The 25,681-nt window shown below is 34.1% G+C and overlaps 1 protein-coding gene across 3 annotated transcripts; it reads right to left on the bottom strand.

Annotated features, from left to right (window-relative positions):
* Window positions 1-628: 628 nt before the first annotated feature.
* LOC144840779 (acid-sensing ion channel 2-like) lies at window positions 629-24,816 on the bottom strand. 3 transcript variants are annotated; one of them, XM_078696806.1, is made up of 9 exons: window positions 24,674-24,816; window positions 14,340-15,098; window positions 11,303-11,469; window positions 7,664-7,793; window positions 5,463-5,653; window positions 4,803-5,013; window positions 2,923-3,085; window positions 2,737-2,828; window positions 629-2,511 (listed from the first exon to the last, which is right to left on the bottom strand). In XM_078696806.1, exons 2-9 carry the CDS (start codon window positions 14,659-14,661, stop codon window positions 2,276-2,278), a joined length of 1,512 nt encoding a protein of 503 aa, XP_078552932.1. In that variant the 5' UTR covers window positions 14,662-15,098; window positions 24,674-24,816; the 3' UTR covers window positions 629-2,275. The 3 variants fall into 3 exon arrangements, with proteins under 3 accessions (XP_078552932.1, XP_078552941.1, XP_078552949.1); XM_078696815.1 differs by lacking the exon at window positions 24,674-24,816 and adding an exon at window positions 24,425-24,605; XM_078696823.1 differs by lacking the exon at window positions 24,674-24,816 and adding an exon at window positions 22,512-22,664.
* Between the last annotated feature and the right edge of the window lie 865 nt (window positions 24,817-25,681).

Here is a 25,681-nt window from a genome sequence, read left to right as displayed (position 1 = left end):
TTTGTTTACAGTTCATAGGCAACGGTCACCATGTAACAGCGCGTGTGGTTAGCAATGTTTGCAAACGCGCATTACGCTTTGTGCGTTCTCTACGCGTTTCCGTTGTTGAGGAAATATATTCACGCACTTCCGTTTCCACCGCATTGTCGCCTCTTAGCAACACCACAATCGATTACACAAAACAAAACACACTGTATGTTAATGTTATTGATGACCGAGTAGGCCAACTACAGTACTTCTGAGCTGTTTACACTTACAGTAAGGTACAAGAGCGATTTATATTTTATTTATAGGCCTATATATTGCAATATTGATACAACATCACACAAATATCAGTTAAAGATTAAACACTGGTATAAACCCGAATACAGTAAGGTATTAAATTAAAACCTTCACACTGGAGAAGCCAACAAGGTGACGGTTGTTGGCCGTATAGTATGTTCACTCATAATAGATGTCTACTGTATAGAAATAAAATAAAAAAGATACATGACGCGGCAATTTACAGATACACAAACTGTAATTTACTGTATATTATGTCAATGACGAATGCCATGGAGAAATAAGTTAAGATTAACTTATTTAACCATGGGAATACTAAATGATAGAAATGAAACAATACAACATATTTATCAGACATTTAAATTAAATATTTTTTTATTCGCAACAATCCGCAAAAGTAACATAACTTGGACACGTAGAAGCAATTTGTTAATTCTAAGAAGAAAAAAATGCATGCACTTTTATCAAGTCAAATTAGCCTTAGTACCTACTCAGCAAATTAGGCTTGTTTGTGACAAGCGCAGCCTACATTTAGAACTGTGCCTCGCACACGCTCGACGTCTAATTTGCTTTGGGAAGCACATGCGCGCGCACAACGATTGCATTATAGAATAGAAAAATAAGTTCGACTCACTGATTATATAAAGGCCTTCACGAAAGTATTTATAATTTAGGCTAATTTAAACCAAAGATGTTTCTACTCTATGAAAGAAAATTAGGTTTGAAATCACCTAACCGTTCTGGAAAAAATATACATACATACATGCAATGCACCCTAAAGTGAATAGTATAATTGAGGTAATATATTACTATAACTGTAAGAATGGCGGCGTCACATTTCATTTAAAAAGTTGCGTGTTTTTTCGTGCTTTTGTGCGTACATTTAATGAGATATATTATATCAATATAAAAACATAATGTCCTAACTCGTCAAATATCTGCAATCTTTTAGTTTAATTAACGTAATAACGACGTACAACTATAACGCATAGATTAACGCTGCAACGCTTCTGGTTATAGGCCTATAATACTCGTATAACATCAGATTGTTTGCGAAATATGCATAATCAGGATTCTGAGTACTAACGCTTGGTAATAAGCTGTATTGTACTTCTATTCAAATTAATTTCTCATATTACTTTTAATAATTGATTCTACTTTATAATTTTGCAACCTATCTAGCTGCGAGATCAAACAAAATATTGTCAATTTTGTAACGGTTGTGTTTACAATTACAGTTAAATTAATATTGGATAATGTGTTCCACTGCAATCTTTATAATTATTTATATACATTTTGAAAATCCATTAATTAGTAAATGTTGAAATCCTTCGTTACATTCAGACATATAAATATGGTCATCGTAACAAATCCAAAACACTCGTCATTCGGCTTCCTAAATTTTATTTTTTTTAAAACATTTTTTGTCGTTTTTGCTCTATGCGTAGTTACTATAGGAAGTCTAGATACGCTTGGCAATTCACGCAACAAATTGATTACGCCTATAGGAATAATTTAAACTAAGGGAAATCAAGCGATAGAAATATAATATGAGTATAATATAATATCTAGTTTGCAATATATTCATTGATAAAAATGCGTCATTGTTAAGACTTCATTGTTACGCCAGCATAACTCTTCGGGAGTGGGCCTAATGACTGGTAGTATAAGTTGTTCTTGCTATAATCGTAGTTGCTATAGAAACTCTAGGTATACGCTAGCAAGTTACGCTACATAAATACATTTGGCTGTTTTTTTGTTTTTGAATGATTCGGAACTGTTCAGAACATGGGTATTTTAAAGAAACATAAGTAATATCAATACTTAAATGCTTGTTTCCATTAGGCGCCGCGCGTTCAGAACAATGCTCACGCGTTTCCATGCGGAAATTGTCTAAACGTATCGACATCTAACCCACACGTGTGAACAGATCGCTATTAAGAAACACCAGGCGTAAGCATAATATTAGTTAGATAGAAGTCATTATTGGTTGTCATCTCAGCGTATCATGCGTATCGTAGTCCATAATGCTGCGGACATCGCCCATTCGCATTGGAACTTCTGCTGGTCTAACTGCTAATCTGCTTACGTCGGCATTTCCTACTTTATTCTTGTTTTTCTGCGATCTTCTGTATTGGAAATCTCCCTCATCGAAGCAATATTCAAAAACTTGAAAAGCAGTCAGAGCACTTGCACCCGTAAACAAGCCAAGATTACCACCAATATTTGCTGAAAATTAAATCAAAACGTGATTTTATTATACAACTTTAGATAAGTGTAACCGCACAGCAGTTTAGACGCGCGTTGGGCGCTAAACGCTCGCATCTAATTTCCATTCACATGACCAACTGATGAGGTGAAACTTAATAATGACGTAATTTAGTAAAAGTGGTACACCTTAAAAATTAGGTGCCTTTTAACTCTTTCGACATTAAGCAAAACACAAAACCTCACCCAACAAAACGACCAAACTCATTTCTGGAAGCTGTTCAACTACTTCGAAATTCAGAGCCTCGTAAAACAATGATACAACAGCAACGTTGTCCCTAAAAAACCCAAATAAATTGCATTACGTGAACAAGAGTCTACTTTAAGTACGATGACTGAAATAATAATTTACAAACAATAAATATTTCTTACATTATATAGTCCGCGGTAAAATTGTTAGATGTACCACGGAAGAGCCGCTCCATGAAGTTTGGTCGTAGCTTTGCATTGGTCGTACTGAAGGGATAGTCTTCAACTTCACACGGAGAACGGCACACGCAAACATCATCTACCAACGTACCTTCAGTTACACTAACTAAAATAAACAATTACAAAATATTGTCAATTTATCGATTTTAAACAAAGAGTGTGCTGGAAATGTGGTAGTCCCTCATGATTCTACTCCCTGATTATCTAATAAGTGTTGAGTTAATTTAAGAATTAAATATTACGTAATCTCCATTTTTTAGAAAGACCACATGTAAGTTTTTTTTTGTGTCATCATATCATCTTGTGTTTGTTTGAAACGACGACATCAGCTAGTTTCGCCCTGATACAACCTATCGTAAAGACGTACCGGTAGGCCTACCTTTGAAATCTCGACACTGTTTGTTTCAGTGTTTAAATTCCATGTTTAACAGTATAGCTTGTTCGATATGCTATCAATGTTTGGAATTCAGATTAATTTTTATTATGGTCATGTTATAGTAATTTGCGATCGATAACAACAACTATAAGACTTAGGCCAACACAAACGAGCTTATTCACACACTGGCCAAGTGTTGATTGATGACGAAGTTGCCGCCTTACTATTATTCTATCAGATTATTTATCAACTCATTTATTTTTCCTTTTCCTTTGAAGAGTGATTGGGGTCTTCAAATAGAGAATACATCATTGATTGATCGATACGATAAATGCGACAACGATTAAACAAACATGCTGTTCTTTCGTGTTAATTTAAAGTTCATGACTTGTCAAAACCTTTGAGTTTGCTTTTTTCAATACGTATTAACAGGGACTCTTCCTCGTATTAAAATTTTAGAACAAGGTTTCCCATCGGGTTACCGAGTTAGGGTTACCGAGTTAGGGTTACCGAGTTAGGGTTACCGAGTTCGGGTTACCGAGTTCGGGTTACCGAGTTCGGGTTACCGAGTTCGGGTTACCGAGTTCGGGTTACCGAGTTCGGGTTACCGAGTTCGGGTTACCGAGTTCAGGTTACCGCGTTCGGGTTACCGAGTTCGGGTTACCGAGTTCGGGTTACCGAGTTAGGGTTACCGAGTTCGGGTTACCGAGTTCGGGTTACCGAGTTCGGGTTACCGAGTTCGGGTTACCGAGTTCGGGTTACCGAGTTCGGGTTACCGAGTTCGGGTTACCGAGTTCGGGTTACCGAGTTCGGGTTACCGAGTTCGGGTTACCGAGTTCGGGTTACCGAGTTCGGGTTACCGAGTTCGGGTTACCGAGTTCGGGTTACCGAGTTCGGGTTACCGAGTTCGGGTTACCGAGTTCGGGTTACCGAGTATAATAAGTATTTGTTTTCGGCTGGTAGGGCCTATTATCCTTATGGTTTGTCAAACACTTAACTCTAATGTTATGCTTACTTATGAAGATGAGTCTCTATTATTCTTTATGCGACAGCTTTGCTATCTTTTTCGAGTATGTTGGTTTTACGTTTAGTTCTACTTAAACATGGAATAAACTTAGACGGGAAGGAATTTCAGATAATCGCAAGAGACTAAGTGCTGTTGAAAATCGTAAATGTGTTTGTACGGTGTTGGTAGCTTTAATTGGTTGACATATAACCCAATAAGAATTACTGTCCTGTATACCATCAATATATAGTTTGTCTTTAATTCAGCATCATCAACAATGATTATATGAATATAATAATCATTTCGGATTTACCAATTAGGATATTTTGGTCTCTCATATCATAGGCCTACTGTAGGTCCTACATGAGCAAAGATGAAAAATGTATTGAATTCTTTATAGCTTAGATTCGTGCAAAGGCTCAGAATCCCGTGGCAACTTACGTAAGATTTCTTCAGCACATACATGTGTTTGATTTGGGCTGCACACTGGGAAACCATCCCCAGTTGGCTGCTCAACAAGGCGGCAGTCACAATATTTTTCAACTGCCTTTGTCTCACATTCAATGCGGCATCCTTGAAGGGAGTATTGCTCGAAGTACCCTGACGTGTCTTCTTTCTGACACTCCGTGTAAGGCAGTGGTAAGCTTGTTATCTGTAAAATGATAATTTATATAAAGAATAAGAATAGGCCTATGCCTATGATACCACGGCATGTTTTTTATTCTGTAGCCAACGTCTGTCTACATTATCAAACTTTATGCGACAACACATGTGATGTGCCCATATATGGACCTTATGGACCATATTACTACCATATTTAGGCATATTACTACCATATTTAGGTATATTACTACCATATTTAGGCATAATTTATCAGTACCATATTTAGGCATCACTACCATATTTGGACACATCACACTTTTTTGAAAATTATGATAGTAGACAAACATTTATACATTTCAAGTCGCTACTTAGAAATATTGCTTCAGCAGATTACAACTACAGAATTAACAGTCAAAAATATTGTTTGTTTGTTTTGGTCGGTCGGTCGGTCGGTCGGTCGATCGGTCGGTCGATCGGTTGGTCGACGATGATACTGACCTGCGCGTGTCGCATAGCAACATACGTGTGCTGTCCTACAGCTGATACAAAGCCGAGTTCTTTTACGTAAGGTGGTTCAGACGGCAAGTGAAGCATTATCTTCACCCCTGCATCCATTGCTTCACTGCCGAGGTCGTTTGTCGGTGTGTATTCATCAACTTCAACGTTAAAAACCAATCTTAATCCATTACCTGTACAACATAGCAATATTGTATTGGTAATAGCTAGGGTGGGCGAGGGTTGTGGGTGTTCCTAATTCATTAGGCCTACAAAATTGAACTCATGTCATTCCAGTACCGATATGTTTTGTATTGAGGTTTTTCGAGGTTGAAAGGGGTAGATGGTATGAGGTTTTATGAGAAAACATAATATGTAAATTATGCCATAGGAATGAGATTGAAGAATGAATATCACTTTCTGTTAATTTGTCCGTTACTATAATGAGTTACGTCAGGAGTTATTACCTTACCTTTTATAATTTCCGATCTGAAAGTTCATTATTTTAATGGCTTCCAGAAATATTACTTTAATTGAAAATATGTCTAAATTCATTTTTGTGCATTTAAAAAAAGAAATAATTCTTTCTGCATTTAATTTTTGTAAATAATATATATGTACTTTGGGCCGCTAGTCTATGTGCTGTACAAATAAATGCCATGTTTCAGTTTATCCTATGCATATTGTAAACGCATTATTAATAAATAGTGTAGCCATGTCTGTTCCTGATTGACTGACATAGAAATAATAAACAAAAGTAAGCTAAATATACGTTGTCGCAGTAGACCGTGAAAACACAGAAAGTTTCGCGAAAAGAGAGACCACCAGACCGTGGACAAATGACATTTATAGTCATGCTAATGATCAGTTACTAAATTAAAAATGATGAGTATAATTATAATCGTTTCAAAAAGCGGCTAGCTACCATCTCCATGGGATTTTCCTATTATCACATAGTAATCGGTGCGTATAAGTATAACCATGCTCTTCATCTCAATATTTAAAAACTTGATGTAACGTACAGTACCAAAAGATCCACTGAATAATTTCAAATAATACGAGTGTAACTCCAACTAAAGAAACGGAACATTTTAACGAAATTATATAAAGCTGCTTACAGCCCTATGATTTAAAATATATCGAGAGGTAATTTACGCTTAAAAGCATTCTTTGTTTTTAGTATGGACTTCAGATTGACTCGACATTCATTGCAAAAATGAAATTTATTTTACATTAGTATATAAAACATGTATGTTACCTCCAGTTGATGCGCAATAAACAAAATGTGTATCTTTTAATTTTTGGGTATGATCTCAACTCCATCAAAGCATTCGGATCTGACACCGATGATTGTTGTATTTTTACTTTTTTTACTGTATATATTTCTGTGGCATATTTAGTAACGTAAAGGCGACAATATAGATATAGAGCAAAACTCTACTAAATTGAAGGAAAGATTGAAACTCAATTAAGGTATCTGCAAGATAGCGTACCATATCGGTTTAATAAAGCGGCATAAATTACCGTTGATAACAACGAAAGCACAAAGCGCACTTCGATCGAATTGTTTATGTTTAATTGAAACATCGTCTTTAATGTTACTGTTTGTTGTTTATTCTTGCGCCATTACACTTCGTCCATATCTTATTTATAACAAACAAAATAGTATCAAAACTATCTCAGCGATTTGTACAGAATTTAAAGTGCTCCCTCTTCGGATTATGCGTGTCCAATTAAAGAAATGATACATGATCATTTGTGGGAACCCACAGCCCATTAATATTGATAGACGGTGAAACGATTTTCAAAAAAGGATTTCTGAGAAGGTTTGTGATTTTCCTCTTGGGGCTATTCATTTGAAAGTCTAAATTATGAGGCAAGGGAGAGAAGGAATTAGCTGTTCATGAAAATCAAATTTTGGAATGAGGGGGAGGGGTTTATGGGATGATAATAATAATGATGATGATTAAGAAAAAGACGATTATCATGAACACCATGCGATGCCTGGACTTCACAAATGATGACGTCACAAATTGTGTGATTAATGATGATGATGGTGAAGAGAATTGAGGATTGTGCCAAACAGGCAATAATAACGACCCGCCACCTGGTCATTCTGAACATGTTCAGAAACATATGAGCATGCGCAGAATGACTCGATAGTTGATGGTGACGATGTCGTCGGTGTATAGGCCTATACTTACTTGCACCAGCATTCATAGATATTTTTCTCTCTGTATCGTCCGAGGCTTTATTAAATGTATAGCAATTTCCAAGGTGAGTAAATGTATGTACAAAGTCGGTTTCAGCGCAATCCTCTTCTTTCCACACACACTACATATAATTACAAATAATGTTACAAATAATCTGATAAAAAATATTGGCTTCAGTAATCCTATCAAAATGAAAAGTGAAATTCAATGGCTAACATTCTAGAATAAACTTTTGACAGGGGTGTAATAATCGTGCGACACGCGTGTAATAATCGTGCGACACGCGTGTAATAATCGTGCGACACGCGTGTAGTACGGTCATCGTGGGACACGCGTGTAATAATCGTGAGACACGCGTGTGTAATAATCGTGAGACACGCGTATGTAATAATCGTGCGACACGCGCGTTTAATAATCGTGAGACAGGCGTGTAATAAGCGTGCGATACGCGTGTAATAATCGTGCGACACGCGTGTAGTACGGTCATCGTGGGACACGCGTGTAATAATCGTGAGACACGCGTGTGTAATAATCGTGAGACACGCGTATGTAATAATCGTGCGACACGCGCGTTTAATAATCGTGAGACAGGCGTGTAATAAGCGTGCGATACGCGTGTAATAATCGTGCGTCACAAACGAGGAAGTATAACTAACGATCTTCTGTGATTGAACGATCAATTAGTTACAGATTCTCCTACACGGTGTGTCTAGTCTTTGTATACTATATTATAGGAAATTCTAAATACAGCGTCACATGTAAGATTGTTTTTACCTTGATCTTAACTTATATGATACAACTTCCATGTGACGAACATGTGACGCTGTGTTACGGATCGTTTTCTGCGATACCGACACAAAGTTATACCGAGAATCAAATGATATAATCAAAACAATCCTTTTTTCCTCAATTTCTACAAATTCTTTACGTCAAACGTGTTTTTATATTAAATGTTTCGAATTACTTGGAATACATAAATGTTAACTGCATAGTTCCTAAACAAAAATTAATAAAACAGATCGATTTTCACACTTATAATGTAGGACTATGTGATGAACATTTGACAAATGTACAATTTTTCGAGTTTATTGCTCGCGAAATCTAATGTTAACATTTTTCTTAAAGCTTACGTTTAGCATGTTGGTAATTGAATATCGTAATAAATTCTATTGGCCCTATCACACAAATAATTTATTAACAATTTATTTCAGTCTTGAAAACCTTAAAAGCGTAGGTAACGTAAAGTGTGGAAACCAATATGTCTTGACCTACATCTTAAGTCAATGCTGTCACATAACAGATATTTTAAAAAATAAAAAGATAAGAGACAGCTTTGCTGCAGAGAACGATAGATGCCAAGTGTTATATCAATGGTGCCATACTTGTCGGAAGCCTTCGGAATTATTATACCGATATTGCCTGCTTAGAGGTAAAATATAAGATTTGACATACCCGAGGGAATATATATTTCTATAAATAAATAATTATAAAAAAATGTAATTCTCGAGAGCATAATATCACTTCACGAGGAGATGTCAAATCTTATATTTTACCGATAGAAAATTATCATTGGTTTCTTCAAGCAAGTTACGTGGCGCGTAAAACGTAGTCTCGTGATGATGTGGACTAATCTTCGCGAGTTCGAGTCTCAGTAGATGACTTTTGTTTATTTATCGCCAAACGCGAGTGTTGCCACACGCAAATTACACAGTTAATATAATCGTACTCAAGAATTTGCTGGATTTTATATGTTTAATGACAGGGACACGATAATCCCACGAAAATTACTCAGTCAATATCATCGTACTCGATGAAATATACGGTTTACGATCCTCGCAGGAGTAGTCTTCTGATGCAGTTTCAACCAATCACGTTCACGTATTTACATAGGCTATGCAATATAACGTTATAAGTCCGCATACTAACATAATTATTACTGATTATATATACAATGTTCCCATTTATATTGGGGCTTTGGGCCATGACTTCCTCTGGATAGATAGGCTTAGAGTACAGTAGATGTGTAGACTAAATTCAAGTGAAAATGTTTTAGGCTCAACGATTATAGGCAACGTCTTATTTAAGTCAAAGATGCTCTCCATGTGGAATGCCATCCTGAGATGAGTAGTAGTAATTAGTCTTGTATATTTTTATTTCATTTATATGTAATTTTTACTTTCTATGGATCAGAGATTCCGAAATAAAAGATTGAATGAATGAATGAATGAATAATGTGAATGATGCTGTATTACGGGATTTCATAGAATACCAAGGAAACCCAGTACTGGGATGTAGAATAGTCTTTTGGTGAAGTGTTGTTTTCTGGTTGTTGTGGCAACTTTAAGGCGTTTGTATATTTACTTGAAGACCGACTCATTTTAGTACATTAATTAATTTACCAAACAGGTATTGCGCATTTAAAAAAGAAAAAGACTATAGTTTATACTCTATACCACTTAGCGCGGTTTCGATTTGGGTTCGATTTGTTTTTCCTTCCTAAATTTCCATTTAGTATATTTACTCACCTTAATCAATGCACTGGCATTGTTCGTTTGTATTGATACTAAGTTAATTTGAAAATAAATATTTTAATTACAGCTTCTAAATTGGGTAAGGGGGCTAATTGATTAAACAAAATATTGATCGCTAATGCCTTGGAGGCTAAATGATCAGGTTATGACAATTTAACTCAATTGAATAAATGCGACATTGGTGCTAGATGTGTTTTAAGTATTTAAGTACCCGATTGGTTGATGACGTGTGCGGTCTTGTCACGTCATGGTTTCTTTTTAAAGAATAACTATTGCCATTCTCATTTATCAAATCATAATTTACGAGAAATATTACTATTAAGCAGTTAACTCAAAGTTAAATTGTAAATAAGATGTTTTAACCCTACTCTAACAATATTATTAACTCCAATGTTTGTTCATTTGGATCATTTCTTCTATTCTAAAGCTCTGTCTACACTATCAAACTAATTTGACAAAAAAGTGTGAGTGATATGTCATCGTGTCCATACATGGGCACATCACATTTTATGTCACATAAAGTTCAATATAGTTTAGACATAGCTTTAAACATTGTTTTCAAGCCTGAAGTCTACACTATATAAAACTCTGGCAATATGGTTTTCCAAAGTTTGCTAGTGTAGACCAATTGACAAACTTCTGCAAATTGCAGAAACTGCAAAAGTTAGGCCGGGCACAAACTTGCTTAGATTTCAAAACTGAAAATCAAGTCATGTGATTCTACAGGTGAGCAAAATAACAGCATCAAGTAAAATATACTGGAGAGAATTCTCCATACGGAGTTTGCAAACAAATTAATGTTTGATAGCGTTTGCTTTGTGGACTAGGAGAGCAACTTTAGCAGAAGAATTCAAGTTGAAACTGAACGATGTCAGAAATAACTGAAAATGAGCAGTGATAATGTCTATGGACCCTACGCTTGGTTCCCATGGATAGAACGCAACGCAAGCGCACATATTTGACCAACCATAACCCGATGGATCATGCGAACTGTCGCTTTTGATTGGTCAACTCACTACCGTTGTACCTATGTCGCGACGTAGGTTGCGTTGCGTTTAAATGAGAACGAAGCAATAACAATAACGACACAGCATCTTACTTGAACGATAAAATCTTCTTTTTGATGTCCGGTTCTTTTGACAAAGTCAGTCATGTTGTAGTCTGGATCTTCCACAGTAGTCGTCCAGTTAATGGCGGCAACTGTGGCAGCAAATTCATCTGTATAAAGTTCTGGCGATAGTAAGTTGCGATTTTCATCTACAATTCCTGAAATACAAATCATATAAACTTTCTTTTAAGATATAATCAATTTTACGTATTTTACAATGTTTTACAAAGTCGGAATATCTTACAACAGGAAAAGTATGACATAATAACATAGGAATTATATATCTCGGTATATTAATTGAAAAATTCACATTTAAAAGTACATACATGGCAACACATGGCTGAATTGCATATGTATTACACAATAAAAAATATTTAAACAATAGACAACACTATCAACAATATATAAATACGAATAAGTTAGACTGCAGATACCTCAAATAATAATAATACAAGCAAAAAAATAAATAAATTAAAGTTTGTTCAAAAATTCAACCATAAAAGGAACTGGACTAGTCTGGAAACGTTTTGTTTTATAACTGTAATTGTCCACTTTACGATTATGTCTAAGGGTCATGCAGGATCTATACTGAGGGGCAGGGAACCAGGTGGAGAATTGACCAGAGGCGTGTGCTTTAGAGGCAAAAACCTTGCAAGAGTGCCATCTTCTAGTGTGGAGTGGTTCAAGATTTAAAATGGCAAGAGAATCCGAGTATGTTGATATACTCTTTGCCCAACACAATCTTGCAGACACGCTTCTGAATCTTTTCCACCTGATTCACCTGTCCCTGCGTAAGACCCGCATGCCACAAAGGGGCTGCATACTTTGTTTGATATGATGCTAAAATACTTTATTGTCATGTACATTGTGGAAGAGTGATTAGTCATCTGCTGTATCTCTATGGTCTCGAGTCATGGTTGATTTTAAATCACATGCTGATAACAACATTGGAGGAGTTCGCCATAATGACTGAACGTTTTTGCTTCTGTGCAATGAACTCAGTCAACGAACTACGATCAAATACTTATATTATTAATAGAAAAAATGGTTATAGGCCTATCATGACGGTATATATTCAATTAAATCTTTTCATTCGGATTAACATCCATGAAAATAACAATTAAGCAGCGTAAAAATAATAAAAGTTTCTAGAAAATAAGATATGAAGCCGCATCAACCTCTCGGCAGCAGATAATTCTACGTTTTGTGTGGGTAGTAGAGCAGACTGTCGAAACACATTATTAGTCAGATTAATTTCAATTCATTTTTTGAACGCAGTAAATAGAATTTCTCTAATACTCAAACGAATACTAAATTATATACGATTTTATCACATCGCAAATCTAAGCTCTGTCTACACTATCAAATTAATGTGATGTGCCCATATATTGACATGATGATGTCATATCACTACCATATTTAAGCATATCACTACTATATTTGGGCACATCATACTTTTTTTGTCAAACTAGTTTGAATCATCTTTAGAATCATATCTTCTATGTCGGTAAACTTGATTGAGTTATCTGAATAGTATTAAAGGTTTTATTTTAAACAAAATCTAATTAATACCGGATAACAAGTTCGCAATAGTGTGTCAGTATTTTGATAGATGTGCTAGGTATGGCAATGCTTGCATTATGCATGACACTGCATACAGAAGTATATAACCCGCATGTCGTTTATGCCGTATAATTGAGACATAAAACACAACGTATGCAGTAAATCGTGTACACCTGCAAAATGCAGGGTTGGCGGCAACATAAGGTGTTTATAATACATTATTCCTGTTAGATTAATATGGTTTTTTATTGTGTACGAATCACGGTTTGTGTTTATTTAGTATCCTGCAGTTTTCTAGGATTTGTCCAAAAAATATGTAAGCCTATAGAGAGGAAGGATGAAAGGGGGTGTAAATCAATAGTAAGAGACAGAATACAGTATATTCTGGATACAAGACTGGTTTGTTTATATATCAATAATAGATAAAAAAAATAAAAGAAAATATAGATATTGAATCAACAGTATTAAAACGACACAATGTCTATTTATATTAGATGATAAAATGAACATGGATATCTTTATGCTAAAACAAATGTTAATGTATGATGATGGAATATAGACAACACGCATGCGCATATAGTTTATGATTTATGTGAGCTAACACTTGTGTTGCCTTACGAGACTTGTAAAACAAATGAGATGGGAAATAATTGCTTACTTAATCATAATATATTGGGGGGTTTACCTTAAAGCTTCGAAAAGCACTGACTCTATACTATACCGTATTGAACGGTCAGATATATTTTAGCATTACTGAGATAAGTTTCTCTCTAAATAGTGTGTGATGACATAGTTTATTAGATTATTATATTACTTGTCTGTTTTATAAGGATATTTCAATAGTGGAGCTGTAAGCACGGTGGTTAAAATGCTTGCCTTCAAATCCTAAGGTCCTGGGTTCAATCCTGATCTAGTGTCGGATTGTTGTTTCTATTCCTCTACCAAGATTCAAGTTTATTCTTAATTAGTGAAATATTTGCTGTTGGATTTGTGAAAAGACGGTTATTAACCTAGGCCTAATTATATAAACTGCCAGTTACCCTTATCAGGTACCCGTATCAACAGTGATGTGTAGCCATGTTTAACTTCCATAAAAGTACAGATGTATTAATGAATGCTCTACTGACTACATTGACAAGATTATGTTCACTAGGATATAAGATATGTTATAAATGTGGCGGTAACTTATTTTGATAGCAAACAATTTACCCAATCTGTATAAATCATTAAGTCCGTACTTTAAATATTTCAATTTAAGTAGCGGTAGATATTATATACAAAAGTACGTTGTGACATTTCTCTAAACCATCCTATATTGCACATAATCATTTATGTTCAACATGGTGGAAAAGTAGAGCTATACTCTACCTTGTTTGAATTGTACAAACGACAAACCGACGTTACACAGAGTATGACTATATCGAAACAATGTAAATATAAATCATTAAAAAAATTCTTAACTTACCAAGGTGGACTCCGACGTTAACAATATCATAGTCGGTAAGTGCTGATTCTCGATACTTATTGAAGTTACAGACAGTAATGGCGGGAAAAGCTACCGTCTGCTTGTATTCTACATCTACTTTGGTAACATGATGATATTCAAAAAAGTTTGTAAAAAGCAGGACAGTCTCATAAATTACAATTACCCAGGCTACGGCAGTCACAGTAATCCAAATTAGTTTTCTGACCCATCCTCCATCGCCAAATATCCCAGGAAGTCCATGCAAATCGGTCTTTTCTGTTGAGTATATTGGTAAATAAAAATTATCTCGATCACACCGCATGTTTCTTTCTCAGCTATAACCGGAACATAGAACACAGTTTAACTATCACGGTTCGATTATAGTTTGTAGTTAAGTAACTTCTGTAGGCCTATTACTCAGAACACATCAGATATCTCTCTGTTCTTAGAACATTAAATCCAGTGGCCTTCCGACTATCATTATTCATATGTCGTAGACAATCAGTTCTTGATGACGTCGACTGATACAGGGTTAGCCCTCCTTTGTTAAACTCTAAAAGAAAACACCGAGGTCTAATGGAGTTAATCAATAGAGGTAAGAAACGATTTACGATCCATGCAATCTCCTCAACTGTTTTCTGAAATCTTTACACGATACAACAGGACTAAGTAGACGAGATATGACCAACATTTTATCATAAATTTATCCGAGTCACTTGCGTTAAAGTTTATTGCTATCAGCTGTGCCCTTGTTAATATCTGGAACATAAAGAGAAACATGTTATAATATATAGTAACATCTAACCTTAGTGACATTTTTTTAAAACGTTACTGCATTTAAAAACTTTTTTTTAATAAAAAAAAAACTCAACTTCCGTTGAAATGGAATTGCAAATGATTTTCTTTTGAATCGTAAATAGTTTATTTTCATCATGACCAATTTACAGATACTTTACGAGATTTATAAATGTATATGACACCCAAAAATGAGTTGAAATAAAGGCTTTTTTAGACTTTATTATTTAAAAGGATGAGTGGAATAACACGGCTTATATAAATTTAAATCAATACAATTTAAGATATGTTGCATTGGTCATTTTTGCATGGACAATAAATATAAACAATATCAATACAAAAATATACCAAATCGAACTTTTCAGTTGCTGTGGTAAGTTGTTCACGGAAAGGTAAAACAAAAAAAAAATTATTTCATTTCAAGAACATTTATTGGTTTCAATAATGGCAAAATAACAATAATATACATAATATAATTAAGACATAAAATATATATAATATAATACCAAATTGATCCAGTCTCTAACATGAGGGGATTAGTGTTTTTTTATTCTGTGTGAGCAAGGCAATCTATTGTTAGATCGCCTTGGTGTGTGTGTAGGCTTACGTTGTTCCTGACAACCATCTGAAGGAGTTTTAACAAAAGATTAAACATGTGATTGAACTGGACAATAATAATTACATGAATACCAGAGTAGTCATGATTTCAACATTTGAGTTTAATAAATTATGCTATCTTGGATCTTGATGAACTGAAACAGAGACAGAAACATAATCTCGACTATTTCCAATACAGTGCAATTAAACTCTGGATGACAGTGCTGTAAGACAGGTTAGCCGTTGGATTAAATACAGACTTAACTGATTTGTAAGGTATAAAACTAGCAAAACTGTTGAATATAATAAGCATTTATGACATACCTGGTGTGAACTACAGACATTTTCGGAAATATCCAAGTGTTATACACGAAACCATTTGTCATATTTTGCCAAACGTTAAAACTCTCATACCGTTTCGTATATTGAATTGAACATGGCTTAATTTTAAGAAGGTACTTGAGATACAAATCCCAATGAGCAGTGACGTCTGACACGTTAATAGCTTTGTGATTATTCTCCAATTATATTGATTTCTGCTGTGTAAGTAAGAACCCTCTTAATGATCAAAATAAAGAAGTAATGTAAAGGATCAATAATCGACCTCCAGACTGTTTGCTTATTCTTTCGGTTCAAATGTTATATTTCCATCGAAAATAAAGGCGGTATTGATGGGTTGGTAAAATCTATAATGTGTCATTGAAAACAATCAACAATTGGGTTAGAGAAACTAAATATCATATTTAATTTAACGATGTTTGCTGTTTTTACATGGAAATCACAGTTTGTCCACATCATTTATTGTAGGGCTATTAAGTTACATTTTTGAAAAGTTATCATCGTAATCTTACCGAAACAACATAATAAAACATACCATCTTTTATAGAATTCCTGTCCATGCATCCGACAATTTCACTACGATCACCACAGTAATAATCTTTTCACTAAAAATGATCATTTGTTTATTTACACCTTACGCTACACCCACCCGCCTATCTACATATATGTCATTATATATGTCACATGTGATACCTATGTGACACTGTATCACAGAAAATGCTTATGATATAGAACACATTAACAGAAGCAGAGAATCGGCGACTATATTAACATTATCATATTCACATTATTCTTAACGTTATCCACTTGTCATCTCTCGGTATCTTTGTCTTCATCACGATCATCAAACAAAGCAGAAATAGTGCAGTGTGTTTAGGTTCATGTTTAAAACAGTGACGATCAGATAGAATACCTAATCACTGTTCTTGATTAACCTTAAAATCCAGGTCATTCGGCGATATGGCTTGGAGGAAATGCCCTATGATTAAGTACTATTCTAAAATTTCAAAGCAAATAAAAAATGTTTCGATTTATTATTGATTAGTGACGGGTTATTGCACCATCTCTCCACTATAATAATGATATGTCAGACTTTAATAGTAATAGCACACAGTAGGCCTATGCAACACTGATTATTCGACATAGTGTGTTTACTTACTGAGAAGTGAGTACACTATTAAAGCTTAAATTAATTGTCCATCTGTCTGGACATTAATCAAGATATTTGAAGTTATTACTTTATCAACCAATCATAATTGGTTAAGCCGAACTAAACCAACATTGTATATCCAATCGTAAACATTATATTGCGCCAGTTGTTCACCCTTCCAAGGAATTGTTTATTTTTTAGGCTTTAAAAATTCCATAATTTTCTATGCTTGGATCTTCCCAACGAAATTTGACCAATCACACGAGATGGATTGTTCGAACTGTCGCTTGTGATTGGTCAACTCGCTTGCGTTTATGGATTGTTCTAGTGTGAGCCATCTAATATGATTTAATAATGTAAACAAACGTCTACTTTACTAGGTGTTAATACGCGTGAAGAGAAAAGCAAACGATTTATTAAACACAGAATTAAAAGGGTCTTAATAACAGTTTTAAAAATGATGACTAGCCTTGTTCAACTAATTATCATTTAAGCACATGAGGAACCCGTAATGGGGCTGCTGTCAGCCTTGATCATGTTGATCAAAGGCGGCATATTTACCAAAGACCTGCTTAATTGGATGGATTTATAATCATATAGAGTAATCCTCAAAAGTATCCCATCTTTTATTTTTATTAGAATATAATGCATTATATACTACTTATACATATATTCAAAATGCAGACATTTCATTTTTAACTAATATCTACAGTGATCGCAGCGTTTTTGCAACGGCTATTTGATAAGTACATAATTCAATGAATTAGTTATGATATACGTTTATTTGACGATAGCAGTGGATTCAAATAAAATTGATCTTTTCTATAACTTTAATCTATTCATTGCCACAATATAATTTATTATGACATTGACAAAATTTAAGTCATTTGTTGCGTAAATTTAAAGCCTCTATGAACCGATCTACAAACTAAGTATTACAAACATTCCTGGCGTTCATTAAGTTCAACAGTTGTTTTCATGTTTTATTACACAGAGAAACATAATTTGTGATCGAATGTCTTAAAAGTATAACATACAATCAACAGAGTCGGATGATGATGACGGTGGATATGCCGATAATTATAATGGAGATGATGATGATAATGATGATGATGATGATGATGATGATGATGGAGATGATGATGATGGAGATGATGATGATCATGATGATGATGGAGATGATGATGATCATGATGATGATGATCATGATGATGATGATGGAGATGATGATGATGGAGATAATGATGATGGAGATGATGATAATGATGAAGATGACGATGATGATTGAGATGATGATAATGATGATGATGGAGATGATGATGATGATGATGACGACGACGATGATGGTGATGATGATGATGATGACGATGATGTTGATTGATGATGATGTTGATTGATGATGATGACAATGACGACGAGTGATGATGATGATGATGATGATGTTGATGATGACAATGACGATGATGTTGATGACAATGACGACGATGACAACGTCGCGGACGAGTATGCTGATGTGACAATTTATTATGATATTGGAGAAAATGATTATTTTATGACGATGATGATGATGATGACGATGATGTTGATGATGACAATGACGACGATCACAACGTTATGGACGGGTATGCTGATGTGACAATTTATTATGATACTTGAGGAAATTTAAACAATGATGATGAATAGTGATAATGAAAATTGTGATTATCTTATAAAGATGATTAACGATGACGACGATAGATTATATCGTGATAATATTTATGATGAAAACAGTCATTATTTGTTGAAAATGATGAAGAAAATGATGATGACAACGACGATGTCGCGTTGAGTTGACATTTAAAAAGGCAGGTAAAACACCATGTAAGAAACATACAATTACTAAAAGTTCAATACAATTACCTTTGTTACTATGACGACAAAGACGGGTAGTGAATATTATGGTTATTGTTTTTATTAAAATTAATAACATCATAACATGATTCAATACGCTAATAAAATAATATCGTTAGAATAACTTAATATTATTCATTCATTCATGAAACATTAGTTCCCAGAAAATTATGTAGGAATATGAATACAGGAATATTGATATGTATATATTTTTTTATTTGGACATTTCTCTTCTTTTACATTTTCGTTTTTCAGCTTATTCAGATTTACAGCATTTTACAGCAATGTTTTTTTTTTCAGGAGTATATTGGAATTATATATAACTCAGTTGTAAATTTTGATAATATAATAATACTATATTATTAATACCATACATAACTATTGTAATTTTTATTTATTATTACTACAGTAAATGCTAATGAAAAAACTTAATCTAAAAATTGTATAGACTCATCTCAGACTCTTCATACAATTTTCATCACATACCATTCAATGTTTAAAATGCTAAACTGGTTGATTTATAAGCATCATTTTTAAATCTTAAACATATTAGTCTGGCGTCATCGGCAGACTACACAGCATAGTTTTAGACTCATTAACAATAATTAAGAAATGTCTGATGTCATAATTATTCATTTACTGTACAGCATAAAATCAGAGGCAAATGTTAATAATATGCAGCGAAAATAATTATTGCAAAAATAAAGTTTGAAGTGTATTGCAATCGTCGAATGTAGGTGGACCTAATGGCTTTTCGAAGATAATATTTTATTCAGAGGGGACATGAGACCTATTTCACTTCTAAATTACATTAGAGAAGAGCGAAAATCCAGAAGGATTGAAATGATATTCATAGCCAAAATAACAATTTATTATCACATCAGAATAAACTGTGAAGGCGTATGCCCTATTTGGAAAATTTGCGATGAGTTACATAGGGCGTAGGAAGTTACGTCATGTTAATTGATTGTGCGCATGCGAGTAAATTGCGACTCGCTTCTTCGCTTGTACCTCCCCACAGTTCGCAGATTTTATGTCCAGGTGAAACAATGGCCTACTTGGGTCCTCTAGGTGGTCCACAGACCGAGAGCTCAATATATTTAAGCTACAACTTATCTTATCCCTCAATCGTCGTTAAGCTCTGTCTACACTATCAAATTAGTTTGACAAAAAGTGTGATGTCCAAATATGGTAGTGATATGACATCATCATGTCTCTATATTATGGGCACATCACATTTTTGTTGTCACATAAAGTGTAGACAGAGTTTTAGACTAGAAAACTTATTTATGGTCACGTTCAAACGATGACACAGTAGTACTTAGTATGGCGTATCCATGTATTGTGACTGGCGAGATTTCCAGGTACGGTAATCGTATTCGTAGTATTGTTTACCTGTGGACACTAGACTTATCTTCTAATGTCCAAAAATCTTAAACATTGTCACCATTCCGAAGTTTGTGTTGTGAATAGCTAAAAACTACATCAATAATACGTCATATCAGAACTTTCTTCACACCTCTAGCCGGCAAAATCACAGGGGAACATAACGTAGCTTCTATAGCAATTATGATACGTCGTTAATATAATGATTATACGCTGAAAGCACAAAATGACTAACAATTGAACGAATGCGCTAAATTTTACATTTGAATTTTCTAAATTTAAAATGAGAATGCTTCATTTAGAAATGGAAATACAACATTTTTTAACAATAGCGTATGAATGAATCAATGATCTGTTTTACATTACAGATTCCTTTTATTATCCAACATAATGGAAATTACAGTGCTCATATCTTGGCTTGCCTTAGATTGATTAGCCTCTACACCTGGACCAGCCCAACAAAGTGTCCCGTTATATTATATTAGGGTGTCCTCTGAATACGGTTGGACGTAATGTTTTGCATTTGTTTCTTCTGTGATACTTTTATGTTTGATTGGTTATTTTTGTTTCATTTTGTAGCATATAATTGTATACTTTTACTGCCGAGTTTCTGTGTTGTTTTATTTATACGGAAAACATAAATTTCTTGAATCTTGAAAACAATTCCCCTCGTTTGTTTTACGGAAAATGTCCTTTTATATGTGTCCCCAGAATAGCCGTGTCCACGGGAGGGTTCTTGTATTACAAAAGATAGAAACCAAGCAAATAAATAAAGTGTTATTAAAATGGTATTAGTCATGTGAATCATCATATGGAATAATAATTACTCCTTAATAGGCCTGCTCTAACAAAAGAATTGATAAATGAGTCCGACACAATGAATTATATTATAGGAACATTTTAATATTTTGACGTAATTATATAACCGTCTTTGAAAGAGATGAACGCGGGAGGAACCGAATTTGGAAAACGGATTTCTAAAAAATTCCTTGGACAGCTTATTAATTTACTGAAACTCCTTAATAGGCCTGCTATAACAAAGGGATTGATAAAACTCCGACGCAATGAACTAATAAATATAGAAACATTTCAATATTCTTACGTTATATAACCGTCTTGAAAGACGCGAAAGGAACCGAATTTGGAAAACGGATTTCTGAAAAAAAAAATGCCTTGGACAGTTTTTTTAATTTACCGAAACAAAAACAAATTATATCGATCAAGTAGGCCTATTATGTCTATACTTATAGTAGCCGAAGTCGTGTATACAACGATTTTGAATTGTAAAAAGAACTCACATGAATAACCTTACGTATTTATTCTGTCTTGTCTCAAAATATTTGTTTTCAAAATTTAAATATAAGTCATTAATATTTTTACAGAAAGTGAATTATATTACGTTTGTTTACGTTTCAATTTCTTGAATAATTTACTATTTTTTTAAACACCCTAACAAACTCTGTTTCCAATATCACTTTACATGATTTGTAACTTATATCTTTGAAAATACATGCATTCTAGGCCTGCAGTGAAAAGCAAATGGCTGCCATGTGAATAAATGAAGCGTTAACAAAGATCAAAATATGTACAATTCAAAATAAATGTCATTGAACATGCATATGACTACACTTTGCTATAATGATGCCAACTGACATGTTTGAATGTATAAAGCATAACATTCATATATTCAGATCTAAGTTCGTGGAAATTATAATTATTTATACGACTTGGTTTGCTTTCAAACGAATACTTTGATAAACTCGTATGAAGGTTAGATATTTTTTCAGTAGACACAAAACCTAATGCCAATTTTTTCGCTTCAAATATGAACATTTTAAGTTTACCTGATGCATCTGAAAGTATAATAATGTTTATACTTTTAAAAACGTAACTGCTCGTAGTTAATAAAATGCAACTCCGTTAAATGATTCAAGAGAATCTTAAATTTAAGTGACACTATATAATATACTGATCTAATATAATCTATACTTCAGAACCGTAAGTAAGACTATTACCTTTGTCACCGATGGCATACGGTAGATTTTAATGTAACTGTAGGCTTACAGTGCCGTGTGGTTGCATGTCAGTCTATTCTCAAGGTACTGCCACATATATCGCAAATACATTTTAATATTATTTATTAGGAACTGAAGTCGTAAAATTTTAGTGCTTGGATGGAAATACATAACTGAAATCAGATCCGAGTACTGGTGCGCATCGTCATGCTTGAGTAGTCATGTACAAATTAAAAGATCGGAGCGCATCTCAAATTGCGTCCAAATGACCAGATATGGTCAGGAATATACACTTTTGAATTCGGAGAAGTATACATTAATGTGGATATTCAATATATCAATTGCACTATGGGTAGATAGAGTAATAATTAATCGCACTTATGGGTATAGACAGTATAAGTAATCGCACTATGAGTATTTACAGTAATAATTAATCGCACGTAAAGGTATAGGCAGTATAAGTAATCGTACTATGAGTAGATACAGTATATAAGTAATCGCACTATGAGTAGATACAGTATATAAGTAATCGCACGTATAGGTATAGGCAGTATAAGTAATCGCACTATGAGTAGATACAGTATATAAGTAATCGCACAGTATGGGTAGATACGGTACAGTAAGTAATCGCACAGTATGGGTAGATACAGTATATAAGTAATCGCACAGTATGGGTAGATACAGTATATAAGTAATCGCACAGTATGGGTAGATACAGTATAAGTAATCGCAGTACGAGCAGATACAGTATGTATTATTAATCGCACTTATGGGTATAGACAGAATAAGTAATCGCACTATGAGTAGATACAGTATATAAGTAATCGCACGTATGGGTATAGGCAGAATAAGTAATCGCACTATGAGTAGATACAGTTATAAGTAATCGCACAGTATGGGGAGATACATTATAAATAATCGCAGTATGAGTAGATACAGTATATAAGTAATCGCACGTATGGGTATAGGCAGAATAAGTAATCGCACTATGAGTAGATACAGTTATAAGTAATCGCACAGTATGGGGAGATACATTATAAGTAATCGCAGTATGAGTAGATACAGTATATAAGTAATCGCACGTATGGGTATAGGCAGAATAAGTAATCGCACTATGAGTAGATACAGTTATAAGTAATCGCACAGTATGGGGAGATACATTATAAGTAATCGCAGTATGAGTAGATACAGTATATAAGTAATTTCACGTATAGGTAGGCCTATAGGCAGTATAAGTAATCGCACTATGAGTAGATACAGTATAGTAATCGCATTATGGATTATAATAATCAAGCTATCTGAATAAACGCCGCTCTCTCTAAATTACAAGCGTCCAATGCGTATTGCGCACCTCTGGTAACGTGCGCAAACCAACTCTTTCGAAATCGCACACGGGAAAGAGAATAGATATGTATATATATATATTATATTATGAGTCAGTGCAAATAAAAGGTTAACCACTCATAACTTATCCAAAGTTACAATATTATAAGAACAAATTTCAGATACTTTCACTTGAGTACATTTAAATATATAAAAGTAATCTTTACCGGATTCAGACATCAGTCTCGCGGGTTCGTTTTAAATACATAGTATTTAGTGTATTCGTATCTGATATTTTTCATTTGCAAATGGATAAAAAAGGTGATGGTTATTCTATACTGAGTTTTTCTTTCGCATTATGCTGCAGAAGAAATAGCTTCATAAGACTGAAAATAAATGAGATGGTATAGCAATGATCATTGAGAATTAAGCAATGACTGAATATAGTTGCGATGATTGAGCTGAAGAGAGTCGAAGTTCACTTTGCAATGCAAACCACTTATTATTACCGTCACGACCAATACGAATATTAAATGCAGAAAAAAAATATCGTACGTTCCCTAGCTAAATAATGAGGTAAACCTACTCACCAAATCCAAGTCTGCAATAATGGCGATTATGCCACCATTTCTAGCATTTTTGTTGCAATTTCACTGTGTTAAAAATATCCTTATAAGGCACAGTATACTACATTTTGTTTGAGAGAGTCACTCGCGTTTATACCGCCAGAGTAAGTTCGCTCATGGCCGTCGACTTTCAAATCACCAACTGAAGCAATCCACGCGTTGAAGATAGAAAGTCTAATTAAGTACTTTACGTCACGTAAAATGGTTACTTACATTATTTCAAACAGTATCGTTGCCACGAGGTAAATAGTCCGCTGCTTAAAACACAAAATATGTATATGTGCTGTACTAGAGTGAAAACACGATCTGTTAGGAATACACTATACGTAAAGTAAATACAAGTACCTGTAGGCTTATTATGGAGTCCTACTTCTCTCAACTCGAGCGAATAATTTCACCATCAGACCTTATATTAATTTGTTTAACAATAAAACCGAACATTCCTAAGTCACTGTGTGGGCATTTGCTATGGAAACAAAGTAAACTGATTCACGGTATAACAACAGTTGTATCTTAATTTTATTTATTTTATAATCATTTTATAATTAGTTTTGTTATTATTTATGCTATAATGTCAAATCCTGAAAGAGCTTTATTCCCTTTATATGACTATTTGTCATAATTATGTGCAAAAGCCATCGTTTAAATTATTGGTGGGTGGTGAGGAGGTGGTAATTGTTTACGATATCTTTAATTCGCAAGGAGAATGATTAAAATAGTTAAAACGTTGCGGTATGATACTTTTATTGTTGTTGTTGTTGATGATGATGATAATAATGATGATGATGATGATGATGATGATGATGATAATGATGATGATGATGATGATGATAATGATGATGATGATGATGATGATGATGATGATGATGATGATGATGATGATGATGATGATGATGATGATGATGATGATGATGATGATGATGATGATGATGATGATGATGATGATGATGATGATGATGATGATGATGATGATGATGATGATGATGATGGTGGTGGTGGTGGTGGTGATGATGATGATGGTGATGATGATGATGAGACGTGATGATGATGATTAATGGCATGATTGTGATGATAACGAGGACGTCATTGATTATGATAACGATCGAGGATGATGAGATGATGCTGAAACAATGATGAAGAAACTAAACTATAGAAATAGAACTAAATGTGGAAGAAATTAAGACAAGCTATAACTATTGATACATGCTTTAAATGTTACAT

The sequence above is a fragment of the Antedon bifida genome, chromosome 1, assembly GCF_963402885.1.
Source record: "Antedon bifida chromosome 1, ecAntBifi1.1, whole genome shotgun sequence".
Lineage (NCBI taxonomy): Eukaryota > Metazoa > Echinodermata > Crinoidea > Comatulida > Antedonidae > Antedon > Antedon bifida.
This window is presented reverse-complemented; position numbering and strand designations above follow the sequence as displayed.